This window comes from Apis mellifera, linkage group LG3 (genome assembly GCF_003254395.2).
Source record: "Apis mellifera strain DH4 linkage group LG3, Amel_HAv3.1, whole genome shotgun sequence".
Taxonomy (NCBI): Eukaryota; Metazoa; Arthropoda; class Insecta; order Hymenoptera; family Apidae; genus Apis; species Apis mellifera.
Genome location: NC_037640.1, coordinates 11,278,591 through 11,295,125, shown reverse-complemented (window position 1 = coordinate 11,295,125; position 16,535 = coordinate 11,278,591). Strand labels below are relative to the sequence as shown.

At 34.4% G+C, this 16,535-nt stretch overlaps 1 protein-coding gene across 9 annotated transcripts in view; it reads right to left on the bottom strand.

Moving 5' to 3' along the window:
- LOC724344 (probable Ras GTPase-activating protein) overlaps positions 1-16,535 on the bottom strand; it is a 376,738-nt gene that overhangs the window by 176,293 nt on the left and 183,910 nt on the right. For 5 of the 9 annotated variants that reach the window (XM_026439477.1, XM_026439479.1, XM_026439473.1 and 2 more), the window contains one exon: positions 8,829-8,942. The exons of 3 other annotated variants lie outside the window; for them this stretch is intronic. In XM_026439477.1, the coding sequence (XP_026295262.1) occupies positions 8,829-8,942 (114 nt within the window). Of the gene's footprint in view, positions 1-3,483; positions 3,635-8,828; positions 8,943-16,535 lie in introns of those variants that run through there. One more of the 9 variants, XM_026439481.1, reaches the window with a different exon arrangement.

Sequence of the window (16,535 nt, the reverse complement as noted above, 5' to 3'; positions counted from 1 at the left end):
GTTGCAATTTTGTAAACTATCAAGTTGTAAGTATCAACTTTTCTAATTGTACTAGTATAAGAAACAATTATCGATATTTCTATCGTGAATGTAATGATGGATAAATAAATGATGCGAGACATCGTTTAAAATATCAAGTAGTGTGGCCTGAACGAGATTTAGAAACACAGCAGTCAACGTGTTAATTTACATCGATAAAAATATATATATACACAGATCTTCGATATCAAGTATTACAGAACTTTTTTCATCGAACAAATACACAAAATGCACAAATATTTACTAGCTTCGTCAATCGAAACGATTCTCGTTGCATGCACAAAGAGTTTACTACGAGAAGAGAGAAAATTTTTAATCGTTTTAAATGTCCATTAAGATTCATCGTAACGCATCCGATCGATCAGTTTCGTGCATACGAAACTCCATACCACTCGAAATAATCACCCTCGAACATCCGTTTGGAGTGATTCTTTCTCCCCCTCCCTTTCGAACACGAGAGTTGACCATTCGTAAGAGCGGAGTCGCTCGAAAATTAATGAAAGCGTTTCCATTGAAGCCCGGGTCAAGTGCGTGATACACTATCGAGTGACCGTTCGAGTGGAGGGACAATCCCGTCGATTAAACCAATTTCGCCGTCCCTTTATCCGATCCAGGTACAGAACCCAGCAAAATCAACGCGTTCGTTCCACGAAGAAAATATTTTTTGATGAAAGAAATAAGAGAGAGAAATCGAATCGTTTTACTTTGGAAAAGTTAAATTTCTATTTCTATTTCTACGAATATTATGAAGTGTCAGAAGGATGGAATACATGGAATTAAATTTGTTTCTTGACGATTTTTGTCAAAATACAAGAAAATTGGACGTGTAATAAAATCGGTTTATGAAAATCCTTCGTTTTCGAGGATAAATTCGAAGATACGTGTAATAATTTCAATCTATTTTTTTTATACACTTTATAACACTCACTTTTCACACGTATCTTCGTCATCTTCCATAATATTTCGAAAAAATGCAATATATAATAATAAATATAAATATACGAAAAATAATAAAAATAGTTGAGGAAAATTGAAAGGGAGATCAATAAACTCGAAGTTACGTGTAATAATTTCGATCTACTTTTTCCATACACTTTGTATATTTGCGTACCTTTGTTCACAATGCTTTGAAAATATGCAATATATAATAATAAATATAATAAATATAATAAAATATAATTAGAAAAATAATACTCGGTGAAAATTCAAAGGGAGATCGATAAACTCTAAGGAAATAGAAGATAAATTCGAAGATACGTGTAATAATTTCAATCTACTTTTTCCATACACTTTATAACATTCACTTTTTACACGTATCTTCGTCATCTTCGCCCATAATATTTATTATTTCAAAAATATGCAATTTATAATAATAAATATAAATATACGATAATTCGAAAAATAATAAAAATAGTTTATTATAATAAATATATAATAAATTTATAATAGGGGAAAATTCAAAGGGAGATCGATAAATTCGAAGGAAACAGAAGATAAATTCGAAAATACGTATAATAATTTCCATCTACTTTTTCCATACACTTTTTTCATACCTTTGTCCACAAAGCTTCGAAAATATGCAATACATAATAATAAATATAATAAAATATAATTCGAAAAATAACAATTGAGGAAAATTCAAAGATCGATAAGCTCGAAGAAAACAAAAGATAAATTCGAAGATTCGCCCACAATACTTCGAAAATATGCAATATATAATAATAAATATAAATATACGATAATTTGAAAAATAATAAAAATAGTTTATTATAATAAATATATAATAAATTTATAATAGGAAAAAATTCAAAGGAAGATCGATAAACTCGAAAGAAACAGAATATAAATTCGAAGATACGTGTAATAATTTCCATCTACTTTTTCCATACACTTTTTCCATACTTTTGTCCACAAAGCTTCAAAAATATGCAATACATAATATAAATAGATATAAATTCGAAGATACGTGTAATAATTTCGATCTACTTTTTCCACAATGCTTCGAAAATATGCAATACATAATAATAAATAATAACAATTGAGGAAAATTCAAAGAGAGATCGATAAACTCGAAGGAAACAGAAGATAAATTCGAAGATACGTGTAATAATTTCGATCAACTTTTTCCACAAAGCTTCGAAAATATACAATACATAATAACAAATACGATAAAATATAATTCGAAAAATAATACTCGGTGAAAATTCAAAGGGAGATCGATAAGCTGTAAGGGAGCTCATCCGGCGAGGTCCGTACGCTTAGCAAGCGTTAATTTATTACACCGGCTAGTAAAAATTTCACGAGCGCGTGCATAATCGAGGTGCGCAGGTGCAAGCACGCGATCCGCTCGCGTGTGAACCGAGCTCGACGCGGAGGATTAGCAACAGGGAACAATCGAGCGCGGATGATCTTTATCGGATCTGATCGCGATAATTCGCGGTTTTTCGCTCGCGAACAATCGTTGAACAACAACCGTCGCCTCGATAATACAACATCCAGGATATATCGCGACCAATTAACTACCAATTCGTTCCAAGGATCGAGATGTATATATATATATATGCGTGGTGGATTAATTGAACTGTTATCGCGCTGATGTATCGCGCCGTTTAATTGGAAAACCTTGCGCCATTGTAATCGAGTGTAATTAAGATGCAATTCTCGAGTATTTTTATCTCTCTCTCTCTCTTTCCTTCGGATGGATATAGAAATATGGGAGAGCATTGTCTTTAAATTATGGAATGGAACGATCGTTTTTTTTTTCTCCTTTGAATTTAAAATGAAGATATCGAAGGAATGGATTCGCTAATGGAATTATTTCATCGTTTCGATGCAACGATGACGTGAACGCGTGCGAAGATTTCTCCCAAGAAATGTGAAAGGTGAGAGAGGAAAGAATTTCACACGCGTTCGTTCGATGAATTTAATGAATTTTTGCCGCAACAACAATATATATTTATTTAATTATATATATATATATATATATATATATATATATATATATATATATATAAATATTTTATTCAAAAATAGATAAATATAACAAAAAAAAGAAAACTTAATATACATAATAATAATATATTATTAATGAATAAAATTAATTAAATATAAAAAAATACTTATAAAATAAAATAATTTAATTTTATTATATTAAAATTTTATACTAATTAGTAAAATTACATATTAAATAATATGAATCGGCATTTTCTGAAGAAAAGAAAAAAATTGATATCCTTGAACTATGTTATTATTTGCTCCTCGAAAAGAATAAAAGAAAAAAAGAAAGGAACCAATTTCTGGGGAGAAAAAAATCCCATTTCCAGGAGGAATTTCCGAGGAGGAGGAGTTGTCGCTCGCGTAAAATCGTGTGAAACGCGACGCTTTATTTGCCGGCAACGCCCCGCAGGAGTGGAACGAAAACCGGGTCGCCGTTAATTAATTCACCTTTGACTTTTGCTTCGCCCACCGACTCGTCCAATCCAAAATTGATTTTCCATCGCGCTGGATATCGTCGTTGTTGTTGTTTACCCGCCGAGGGGCCAAATTGCTGTTTGTCCAATCCCTGATTCGGTTTTTCCATCCGCCAACAAACGTTGTGAATTTGGATTTGGGGTGGGGAGGGGAGCAGAGCAGAGGAGAGGAGAGGGGATCTCTGCAAGTAGAAATTGCCATTGTTCGCGGGAACAATGTCGAGTTGCGTTGCAACGAATTTAAAGATCTAGTTCCCTCTGTTTTAAATAGCCTTCCATTGTAAATTTCATTTTACAATTTTTCAGCTTTTGTTTTAAATCTGTCTAGAAATAAATATTGACTTTTCTTCTTCTTTTTATTATTATTATTATTGATTCGAGTTTAAAGATCTAGCTCCCTTTATTTTAAATATTTTCCATTGTAAGTTTCATTTTATAATTTTTCAACTTTTATTCTTTTAAATCTGTCTAGAAATAAATATTGACTTTTCTTTTTCTTTTTATTATTATTATTATTATTATTATTATTATTGATACGAGTTTAAGATCTAACTCTCTTTATTTTAAATACCTTTCATTGTAAGTTTCATTTTACAATTTTCATTATATTTTTCAGCTTTTGTTTTAAATCTGTCTAGAAATAAATATTGACTTTTCTTTTTCTTTTTATTATTATTATTGATTCGAGTTTAAAGATCTAGTTCCCTTTATTTTAAATACCTTTCATTGTAAATTTCATCATTACAATTTTTATCATATTTTTCAGTTTTTATTGTTTTAAATCTTTCTAGAAATAAATATTGACTTTTCTTTTTCTTATTATTATTAATTTAAACTTCTAGCTCCCTTTATTTTAAATACCTTAAATACCCATTGTAAGTTTCATTTTACAATTTTTCAGCTTTTATTCTTTTAAATCTGTCTAAAAATAAATATTGACTTTTCTTCTTCTTCTTATTATTATTATTATTGATACGAGTTTAAAGATCTAGCTCCCTTTATTTTAAATAATTGTAAGTTTCATTTTACAATTTTTATCATATTTTTCAGCTTTTATTCTTTTAAATCTTTCTAGAAATAAATATTGACTTTTCTTTTTCTTATTATTATTAATTTAAAGATCTAGTTCCCTTTATTTTAAATATCTTCCATTATAAGTTTCATTTTACAATTTCAGCTTTTAAATCTAGTCTAAAAATAAATATTGACTTTTCTTTTTCTTCTTCTTCTTATTATTATTATTGATATGAGTTTAAAGATCTAGCTCCCTTTATTTTAAATACCTTCCATTGTAAGTTTCATTTTACAATTTTTCAGCTTTTAAATCTAGTCTAAAAATAAATATTGACTTTTCTTTTTCTTTTTATTATTATTCTCATTGAAAAGTATATTTTCGATGTAAAACAGGATTAGAAAAATATTTGAAGATTCTTTTTCCCCTGAACGTTGACATTTTTCTTAATTAAGAAGAAGGAGAAACTTGATAAAGACATCGCGGTGGTCTTGAATAATTCATCAAAGAGTGTTGTTCGAGCATCCGGGACGAGTATCAATAAACTATTTTCTGTCCATTGCGCTTATATATACCGAAGCTTGAAACTTTTTCCGCAAAACTGCGTACCAAGGACTTGGCCGTTGAAGCGAGTCGAATCATGGAATAAATATAAATAGGTCGGCGCGTGCCACGAGTTTTAAAACCAGGCTACGCTTTAAAAAAAAAAATAGGAAATAGAGAATATCTTCTGTTCTCGATGAAACTCGATCTCTTTCGAACGAAAATTTATATGAAACGAAGGATCGATTCGAACATCTCTTTCAACAATTGCAAAATAAAAATAAGACAAGAATAATAGAACCAACGATTCTTCTTCCTCTTTTTCTTCTTCTTTGAGAGAGAGAATTGTACAAAGAGAAAACGAGAGAGATACGTCGAATGCGATTCTCACACCGGCTTTTTGTCGTCGGTGGATCAAAAGTTCATTGTTTCGCTTCGAGTAATTTCTTCTCCTTTTTTTTTTTTTTTCTTCTTTGCGTAACCGAAAGGTGAAAGCCTCGGCCGACTCCTCCAATTTCCACGAGGCTGCTCCACTTCCCTCGTCCCCCGTGCGTTCACGCACAATTTTTCTCGCCCCTCCTCGTTTCAACAAACGTTTCAACAGCGAGTACGAACGAGTTCTCAGTTTTCAAACCGTTTCGCAGAGTACGTTTCGTAGAAACGAGTCGTTGATTTTGTGGAACGCTTTCCTTCTGGAACGCGCCACATTTTCGATCATCAGATCGATCTTTCCTCGATCGAGTTCGAGGATATATCTATAAAATGGAAAAAGTTTTCTACGATTTTAATTCGTTTTTAAATAAATTAGTAATTAAATTTGATTATTTTGAAATAATTTTATAATTGAAAGTAATGTAAATGAAATAAAAAAAAGTATCAGGGTCGATTAAAATTTATTTAATAATTTTAAACATCTCGAAAATAAGGGAGCTAAATTTATATGATTTTTCTTTTCGTTGCAATAAAATTATTAATATATTTAGATTTAGAAATTAAATGTTATTCGAACTTGTTAATATCTAGTTTTCTTAGAAATAAATTCAATTCGGAAGTAAATATCAGATATAATACAATATCGTTGATTCAATATTCATACATTGGATTGGATGTGTACGATCCATGATTTTGTAGAAACATTCACACCCAGGTTTTTCTTTTAGAAACGAATGGAAATTACTTTGGAGATATTCGAATCGTTCTGAATGAAGTCGAGTAACGATAATGGAACGGAGAATAATTAAAATGCGAAATAGCGGTGTTCCTTTTTTCAAGCGCACGAGAGATAACACACGCTGGGAATAGTGGGATAGAAATACGTTATCGACATGTAAATAATTTTTACTCACGCGCGCTACGAGAGATACGGGAAACGGGTCAGCGCGATAACAATGCGAAGTTTTCCGAAGGAAACTTGTCACTTCATTCGATTCAGGAAAATAACGAAAAACGTGTTACATAGAAAGAAAAGAAAAGTCGATATCATCGATAATCAATTTCGTAAAAAAAAAAAATTCCTTCCGTTTCTTCAAATATTATAAAAAGTCAAAACGAATCCTTCCATAAGATAGTTGATAAAATAGTGATAAAGGATCGTACGTTATATATAAAGGGTGTCTCAAAATTAACGCAAGATTTGAATTTGCCGCCACTTTTGCATCAAGTTATCGACAACCTTGAAAAAAGAACAGTTTGAGAGTTTAGGATTGGTAAAAATGGAGCGTTATACGATACAACATCATGGAAAAGTGGATGCTGGTTTTTCCAGCGAAATAATCCTAAGCGACGAAGCGCGTTTTCACCTCGACGGCTTCGTTGATCGGCAAGATTGCCGCGTTTGGGGTTCGGAGAAGCCACGCGCGATTGGCGAAAAACGAACGCACCCGCAACGCGTCACCGTTTGGCGCGGATTTTGGCCAGGAGGCGTCATCGGGCCGTACTTTTTCGAGCACGAGGCTGGTCGAGCAGCGACCGTTAACGGCGCTCGATATCGCGACGCGATAACGCGGTTCTTTCTGCCGAAATTGGATGACATCGACGCGGCCGATACGCGGTTTCGACGAGACGGTGCCACGTGCCGTGCGGCCAACCAAACGATTCGATTGCCGCGCGAGACGTTTCCTGGTCGCGCACTTTCTCGTTTCGGCGATCGGAATCGGCCCCCTGGATCGCGCGATTTAACGCCATTAGATTTCTTCTTACGGGGTTGTTCGAAGCGAAAGGTCCACGTCGACGATCCCGCAACCACGCGCGCATTGCGAGAGGAAATTAAACGCTGCGTCGACGAGATTCGGCCACGATTGTGCGGAAAGGTGATGAAAAATTTGGACGAAAGGATGCGTATGTGCCCTGTCCTATGTACTTTACGATTACTGAAAACTCTCTTTTATATTCGGTTCAAATCTTGCGTTAATTTTGGGACAACCTTTATTTGCACAGAGATCCGTCAGTGTTTCCCAAAGTCGGAAACGAGGGCAGGGATAATAGCGGTTGCATCGAGAGAAAGAGAAAGAAGAATCCTCGACGGAGAGGAAGAGGTTAACTCGAAACGGGGACCAAGGTTGTAACCAACATCGCGATATAGATATAGGTCGTCGCCATGGAAGATTCTTTTCGCGTGGAAACTCTCTCTCTCTCTCTCTCGTGTCACCGCATAGGGATCCCCGTATTGCGGCTCCCGTTGCACCAGTTTCCACCAGTTTCCGCCCGATCGAGGGTGAAAAATATCTGGCCCGCCTCCAAGCAACCGATCTTCTCGCGGCGGAAAAAACACGGGAGTCTCCAAGGAGGGGAGGAAAAGAAAGAGGGATGATCGTCTCTCATGTTCTTTTTCGAGAGAGGATGGGATCAGGCGTGGGTTGGAAGAGTTTTGCTTTCTTTCTCGCTTTCCTTTCTCTCTCTTTTTTTTTAGGAGGAGAATGAAACTGGGTCGCGACGTCTGTTTGTCGATTCCTGAAAAGAAATTGCTTTTTGGATCGGGGCAGAGCGAAGAGAGAAGGATAGGTTTTTATACAGGCGACGACGAGGATGATGGATTCGAAAGGAGGGAGGAGCGAGAAGGGGAGTTTGTGATAAATTGCTGTTATTGTTCGGGAGGGAATGAGAATTTTGATTTATCCGACTTGTTTTCTCTGGATTGCGATTTGTCGATTCACCAAGTCGCTTTTTTTTGGAAAAGGAGGAGAGAGAGTTAGTTTTGTTTCTTAATAGATATAAATTGATCTATTAAACGTTAAATTTTTGTAAAGGATTGGAGGAAAAGAATTGTAAACTCATGCTCTCGCGATTAATTTGATACATAATCGTGTTATATTTATTTTACGCATTCAAAAAGATCGCTTGAAACGCTCGTGGTGAATGGTTTTCTCATTTGAATTTACATTTCGTGCTCGATATCTACGATACACAAAAATATCCTTAACTACGACATGCTTTTTTTCCGTAAAGTTCAACGAATCATTCCAAGATTTGAACAGACACAAACTCGATTACTCAACAATCACGCTCTAAGAGATCAAGAAATGCACTAGGAAAGGAAAACGGAGAAATGAGAAATCATCGAAATCATTCTCATCTTGATGTTGAATCAATATTTGTGAAAAAAAAAAAGAAAAAAGAAGAAAGATATACGAAGAAAGTAAGAGGATTCTATATAAAGAGAGATGTGGACAACTAATTGACTCTTTCGATTAATTACTCTAATTGCACTTAAAAATAAATAAAAATAAAAATAAAAAAAAAACTAGTGTTCGTAATGACCCACTTACACTCGATAAGACGATTGGGATCGTGTTCGCTTAACGAGGACAATTCGGGATCCAAAGTATGTCTCTGTTGCAACCCTCTTCTTGGAAGGGTGGAAACCCTTCTTAGCAACGGCGCTATACAAACATCACAATCAATTCAACAACGATTACCTTTGCAGCGCAAAATAGTTAGAGTGCTTAAATTAAGCAAAATTTATATTAGCGAAAAGGATGAAAGAAAGAAATGATTATACAATTAACCATATATATATATATATATAATGATATACAAGAAAATGGAGAAAGAGATAAGCTAGAAAAGGAATGCGGGCAAAAATTAAACGCAGATGCAGCATTAAATTATATACCACGTACACTTTTCATCTTCTCTTTCATTTCAAGAGAGAATTTCGACATGTTGCAATACTCCTCGAAAAGGAAATTAAAAAAAATTCCCTCGCCCAATTTACTCTACTCGCCATTCATCGCGAACGAAGCGAGAGCAGATAAGAGAGAGCCGCAAGCAAACGCGGAAACGCGAATCCGTGAGCGTATCGCGATGCACGAAACAATCTCGGCCGCGACCAACACATCGAGCCGCCATTCATTCGCGATGCTCGATGAGCCGCCCATACATGCACGGTTTCGATTGTATTCGCGCTTCTCGTTCTCATCGCGTTACAGTTATTATTACTTCCACTCCCGTCAACCGCTGTGAGAGAAGCAGTTTCGACGATTGCGTTAAGCCTCGAGGACGTTTCCTTTTCTTCCATTCAACGACAAGTCTCTCTCCATATTTTTTAAGAATTTCCCAATTTCGAAAAGACTTTTTTTCATGCGTATTATGTACGAGATTCGACTAAGAAGTATTCTTTTTTCTTTTTTTCTTCTTGGAGAATTTTCTTTTGGAAAAGATTTTTCGATGATGATGTTAAGTATATTATGTTCTAGATTTGATTCGAGTATTCGATTCTTTTTTCTTTTTACAAAGATTTTTTGATAATAATATTACGTATATTTTTTTTTTCTTTTAGAAAAGATTTTGATCATCATATTACGTATATTATATTCAAGAATTGATTTGACTAGTTCGATTTTTTTTTTCTTCTTGGAAAACTTCTTTTTTGGAAAAGATTTTTCGATGTTAAGTATATTATGTTCTAGATTTGATTCGAGTATTCGATTCTTTTTTTTTTTTACAAAGATTTTTTGACGATAATGTTACGTATATTTTTTTTTTCTTTTAGAAAAGATTTTGATGATGATATTACGTATATCACATTCAAGAATTGATTCGACTAACAAGTATTCGATTCTTTTTTTTTTTTTTCTAAGGAAATTTTCTTTTAGAAAACATTTTTTGACGATGATGTTAAGTATATTATGTTCTAGATTTGATTCGAGTATTCGATTCTTTTTTTTTTTTTTTTTACAAAGATTTTTTAATAATAATGTTATGTATATTTTTTTTTTCTTTTAGAAAAGATTTTGATAATGATATTATGTATATTATATTCCAGAATTGATTCGACTAACAAGTATTCGATTCTTTTTTTTTCTTTTTCTAAGGGAATTTTCTTTTAGAAAACATTTTTTGACAACAATGTTACGTATATTATATTCAAAATATGATTCGACTTGGAAGAAGTTTAATACTCGATTCTTTTTTTTTTTTGAAAAATTTTTTTTTGTCAAAGATTTTTTGACAAAAATTATACGTATATTATATACAAGATTTGATTCGATTAAAAAGTCTAATATTTGATTCATTTTTTTACAAAAATTTTTTGATGACAATGTTACATATATATTCTTTTTTTCTTTTAGAAAAGATTTTGATAATGATATTACGTATATTATATTTGATTCGTTTTTTGTTTTTTACAAAGATTTTTTGACGACAATGTTACATATATATTTTTTTTTTCTTTTAGAAAAGATTTTGATAATGATATTACGTATATTATATTTGATTCGTTTTTTGTTTTTTACAAAGATTTTTTGACGACAATGTTACATATATATTTTTTTTTTCTTTTAGAAAAGATTTTGATAATGATATTACATATATTATATTCCAGAATTACGACTAAGAAGTATTCGATTTTTTTTTTCTAAGGGATTTTTCTTTTAGAAAAAATTTTTTAACAAATGATATTACATATATTATGTTCAAGATCTGATCCGACTAAAAAATCGAATACTTCTTTTTTTGAAAAATTCTTTTTTGGAAAAGATTTGAATTCGATTAAAAATATTTGATTCATTTTTTTACAAAGATTGTTTGACGACAATGTTACATATATTTTTTTTCTTCTAGAAAAGATTTTGATGATGATATTACTTACATTATATTCGAGATCTGATTCGATTAAAAAGTCGAGTATTCGAATCTTTTTTTAAAAATTTTCTTTTAAAAAATATTCTTTTTCACGTTACGCGTATCACTACGTTCAACATCTGATCCGACTGAGAAATCGTATACTCGACTTCTTTGACGCGATTCTCTGAATCTACATACCACTTGAAGCTTAATCAACATTCCACGCGTATTGCGTTGACATTACCACTAAAAGCTGTTTTCCGTATTCGACGGCCGATGAATTACAATTACCCGCCGCCCATTCAGGAATTCGAACCCACACGAGCGGCTCGAATATCGCTCGTCGAAAACTCGACTCGATATTCGCCTCGTAACTCGGCATGTTAAACGTTGCTTCCATCCAACTGCCCATTCGTACATATTAAATCTCCCCCTCCTCCTCGTATTTAAACTTTCTTTCCCGTGATCCAGTTTCCGTTTATCCCATTAACCACCGCCTGTACTCGCTCACAGAGAACAGGGACGATCGATGAAACCTCGTCCAGCAGTTGAGGCTGTTTTATTGATCAACACTTTGTCAAATCAATTTAATTCTCTAATTAAACGTAATAAATAAGATTCTTTCGAATGGAAATCGAATTACGTGGATTAAGATACAATATCGAATCTTCGAGAGAAACATATTCGAATGTAAGGAATGGAAATCAAATTCTTATCAAATTATTCCATCGATTTCGAAAAGGTATTATTTTCTAGAGAAAAAGGATAAACAGGATGTAAGTAATCTCTTCTTTAATTTCAATAATTTTTAAGTATATTATAAAGAATAAAAATTTAAATAACTTTTTTTCATATTTATATTACTTATGAAAATTATTACATGAACTTTATTTATTCGTAACAAAATATATCACATATACGATTGATATTTTTTCAATTGTTTATGTAAACACATCAAAGTAAAAAAAAACAAAACAAAATATAACGAGCGAATTAGTATTACTAATTTTAATATTTATTCATAGAGATATAATAATACAGAAGATAAATATGGAACAAATGATAGAGATTATTAGGTTACAATAAACGAGTAATTAGAGTTTCGCGGAAAGGAAGGAGCAAAGGTGTGGTTGGTAAAGAGAAGCACGAGCAGTTTATACCCGATGGCCGTACAAGGAGGTTGAGTCATGCGAGTCAAACGTAGGAGGAGGTAAAGGATGGACCTAATCCAACGCCCTGTTCGCTTTCTTCCTCGAATCGAACGCGTTAATAATTCCATTTCTTCGTCCATATATTTCCTTCTCGACATACATAACAACATATATCTATATTTTAAAAAATTGAGAACCGAAAATGCAATCTTGTTCATCCATGAAAGGAAGGATTCGAATTTTCTATTTCAAAATATCGAAAAATTGAGAATCGAAAATGCAATCTTGTTCATCCGAGATGAGAGGAGGGATTCGAATTTTCTATTTCAAAATATCGAAAAATTGAGAACCGAAAATGCGATTGCAATCTTGCTCATCCATGAGAGGAGGGATTCAAATTTTCTATTTCAAAATATCGAAAAATTGAGAACTGAAAATGCAATCTTGTTCATCCGAGATGAGAGGAGGGATTCGAATTTTCTATTTCAAAATATCGAAAAATTGAGAACCGAAAATGCGATTGCAATCTTGCTCATCCATGAGAGGAGGGATTCAAATTTTCTATTTCAAAATATCGAAAAATTGAGAACCGAAAATGCAATCTTGTTCATCCGAGATGAGGGATTCGAATTTTCCATTTCAAAATATCGATCGCGAAAATGTATATGCATATCGATTCGAGTATTGAAGAATACTCAACTTTCTTCGGCTTCGATTCGAGAATAAGGGGAAAAGAGTTGGATTGGAGAGCGAAGGCGTGAAGAATGATCGAAGGGAAGAGAATTTGCTTGGGAATTTCCATTCGTCTGGGGGAAAAATTTGTTGGGAAAAATCCGGCACGGTGTCTGAGGCTTTTCCACCGAGTGGCAGACTTCCTGTTGGAAACGACAGATGTCGAGACAGGAGGAGAGAGGCTGGCGATCGTTCGACCAGAAAGAGAAGTCGAAGAGGAAGGAAGCCGGAAGAGGAAACCTCGGTCGAAACAAAGCGGTCGTTACTCTCGTCCCACAGCTGACGGGGCAAAATCTCGCGGATTACTAATTCCTATCTCTCTCTTTTTATGACAAAGGATATTCTGGATATTCTGGATATTGTCGTCAATCATTTTAATTATGTATTTTATTATTTTCGATTCGTCGCTTTCAAGAAATTTTCCAGAGAATTTTTCGCAAGGAATGGATCGTAAGATAAGCGACGGAAGATGAAACGCAAAACACGACAGCACGTTTCCAAAGTATGCTATTTCCGTTCGATTTGGAAACTCGAATGTGTATAAATCAACAGATTTTTATTCGTTCTCTCGATGTCTCATTTATTTTTATTACGACTTTTCTAAAAGTTCGAACGAAAGAGATAAATTTTCGTTTATTTAGTTTCATTTCATCGTTAAATAGGATTTATTCGCGCTTGTAACTCCACGACTTTATCTTTTTTTTAATTCGATCGCAGATGACACGCAGTGACGTTAGTTATATCGTAAATATCGTGTCAGACGAAGAAAAAAAATTACGAATCTCGTATACCTCGTTAAAAAAAGGAAGCCAAAAATCGCGTCGCTCATTTCACAAATGATTTATCGTCGCAACTTGTTTATTCTGCTATAAATAACTCGTTACACGAAGTTTCTTTTCGTCCCCTTCTTAAAAAAATATCGTTTAGAGATTGAATAATTATCCCATCCGTCATTTCTGTTACGCGAAAGATGCTTCTATCCTCAAATTTTAGATCTCACTAAAAAAAAACTACTCCGTTTCCCCGTCACGAAGTAGAAAAAGAAAAAGAAAAAGAAAAATAGCGTTTCACGTTTCATAGTCGCATTCTTCTCCTCCTTTTCTACTAAAATTCATTCTATAATTTATACACCCAATATCCAAGACGAAATGTGCGAAAATGCAAATGAAAATTGCTTTTCTCGGGCCGTGGAAGGCCCGTGTCCCCGATCGGGTCCAAAGCGGAGCAATTAGCCGAGGCGTTGGACGGTTCGAGCCGGTACTATGGCGGGGGCTAATCGAGTTCGAGGCGAGCAAGTCGCAATTAAGCAAGACTATACCCCGATGGTTAAGTTATACCCCGTGTAACCGAAGCACGCCATCGTCGGATCGCGTTACCAGCATTGTCTCCTTCGGTTACCAAAGCGCCAACCACCGCGTCCTATCCTTTTATTCTCCCTCCCCTTCTTTTTCGACCTTGTCCGCAAAAGTTCCATTCTCGGAACTCGATCTTTCCACCCGGTTCGGAACAGATCCTTCCTTATTTTCGAGAAAAAGAAAGGAGAAGAAACGAGCCGGGCAAGAAACGAGATTTACTCGATTTTAAAGTTTGCAGATTAATTGGAGCAAAATTTTCGAAACGAATGTATTGGGTTGGCAACTAAGTAATTGCGGATTTTTTTTAGAAAATCAAAGACAATTTTTTCATGGAACTAAATAACTTTATTCCGTAATGCGTTGCCCATTTTGATCAATGACCTTTTGCCATCTTTCAGCCAGTATCATAATCCCACGTTCATAAAACTTGTGGTTTTTATTAGCGAAAAACTGAATCAGATACGATTTGATATCATCATCGTTATTGAAATTTTTACCATTCGAGGAGTTTTGTAAAGATCGAAACAAAAAGTAATCGGATGGTGCAAGGTCAGGACTATATGGTGGATGTGGCAAAACATCCCAACCAAGCTCCAATAATTTTTGCCGAGTGACCAAAGATGCGTGGCTTTGCATCGTCACGATGGAATACAACACCTTCTCGATTTGTCAATTCGGGCCGCTTTTCTTCAACCGCATTGTTTAATTTCGTTAGTTGTTCAATGTAGACGACAGAATTGATCGTTCGGTTGGGTGGTAAGAGTTCAAAATAGACAATTCCTTCGTAATCCCACCAAACTGATAACAAAACCTTCTTTCGACGAATACCAGCTTTTGATGTTGTTCGAGCTGGTTCACGTGGCCTGCTCCACCATCTTTTCCGCTTGATATTGTTGTAAACAACCCATTTTTCATCGCCAGTTATCGGTCGTTTTAAAAATGGATCATTTTCATTACGTTTCTTTAGCAAATCGCAGCTGTTAATGCGTTGCGTTAAATGCTTTTCTTTCAGTTCGCGAGGAATCCATGTATCGAGTTTTCGAACATAGCCAAGTTGTTTTAAGCGGTTTTCAATGCATGTATGCGATACATGAAGCTTCTCTGCAATCTCACGAGTTGTACTGTGACGATCCGAATCGATTATTGTTTTGATTAGGTCGTCATCAACTTCAACTCCGCAATTACTTAGTTGCTAACCCAATAATTTTAATTAAATTCGGCTGTTATTGAGGGAACGAAGTTCAGAGCAAGGAAATGTTAATTTGGAAGGGATAAAAGGGCTATTTTTCTTTTCATCGTGGTATTTAAGTAATTCGATTGAGAAGAGGCAATGATGATTTCTACGCAAAAAGTATAAAATTCAGACGATATTTTTATTTCTTGTTTTCTCTACGATATATTAATAGGCTAATTACGATTTCTTGATTTAAATAAGCTTGATTTATTAAATCGTGTACGTGAAAATAATTATAATAGCTTTCCCAAATCGTCTCGAAACCTCTCGAATTTCAGAATCCATCGCGAAAAACCTGGGCGATGGACGCCGATTCCATTCCACCTCGACAGTGATTTTTAATTAAATGTACGGACGTTTCAATTAAAATCCTCCGGTGTCGGCGGATTTTCTCCCCTCCCCTCGCCGTGTTTCGCCAGATGTCGCGTGGCCCTCGCTCCCTTTTCCTCCCTCCTCCAACCCCTCCTCACACGCGATGATACGCTTTTACGCGGCGTTTCTTTCCGAATGAAACGAAAATGAGAATTTCACGCGAGCTTTGCTGGATGGACAATTGCCCAGTGCCATTTGTGGCCGCCAGAGCGTGGAGGAAGAGGAGGAGGAGGAGGGGGAGATTGTAAAGTTGCGAAATGGAGGGAGAAATGGCGCGAAAAGAGATTTTAAAGAGAGACGTTTTTATTTTGAATCCGCGTTCTCAGTTTGTTATTTGATCGATGAGGATATTCTTTTCTTTTCTTCAACCTGGTTTGCTGAATTTCTTAGCTAATGATTTATATAAATTAACGTTTAAGAAAACTTTTAGGTTTTAATGTTTTAATTTATCTTCACGTGTGAAAAAAGAGTGATGAAGATTGTTTTAATAATAAAGTGATTAAGACGCATCCTCGCGGTTTGTCAAATGTGTCTTATTTTTCTTACCTTCTTTTATTACAA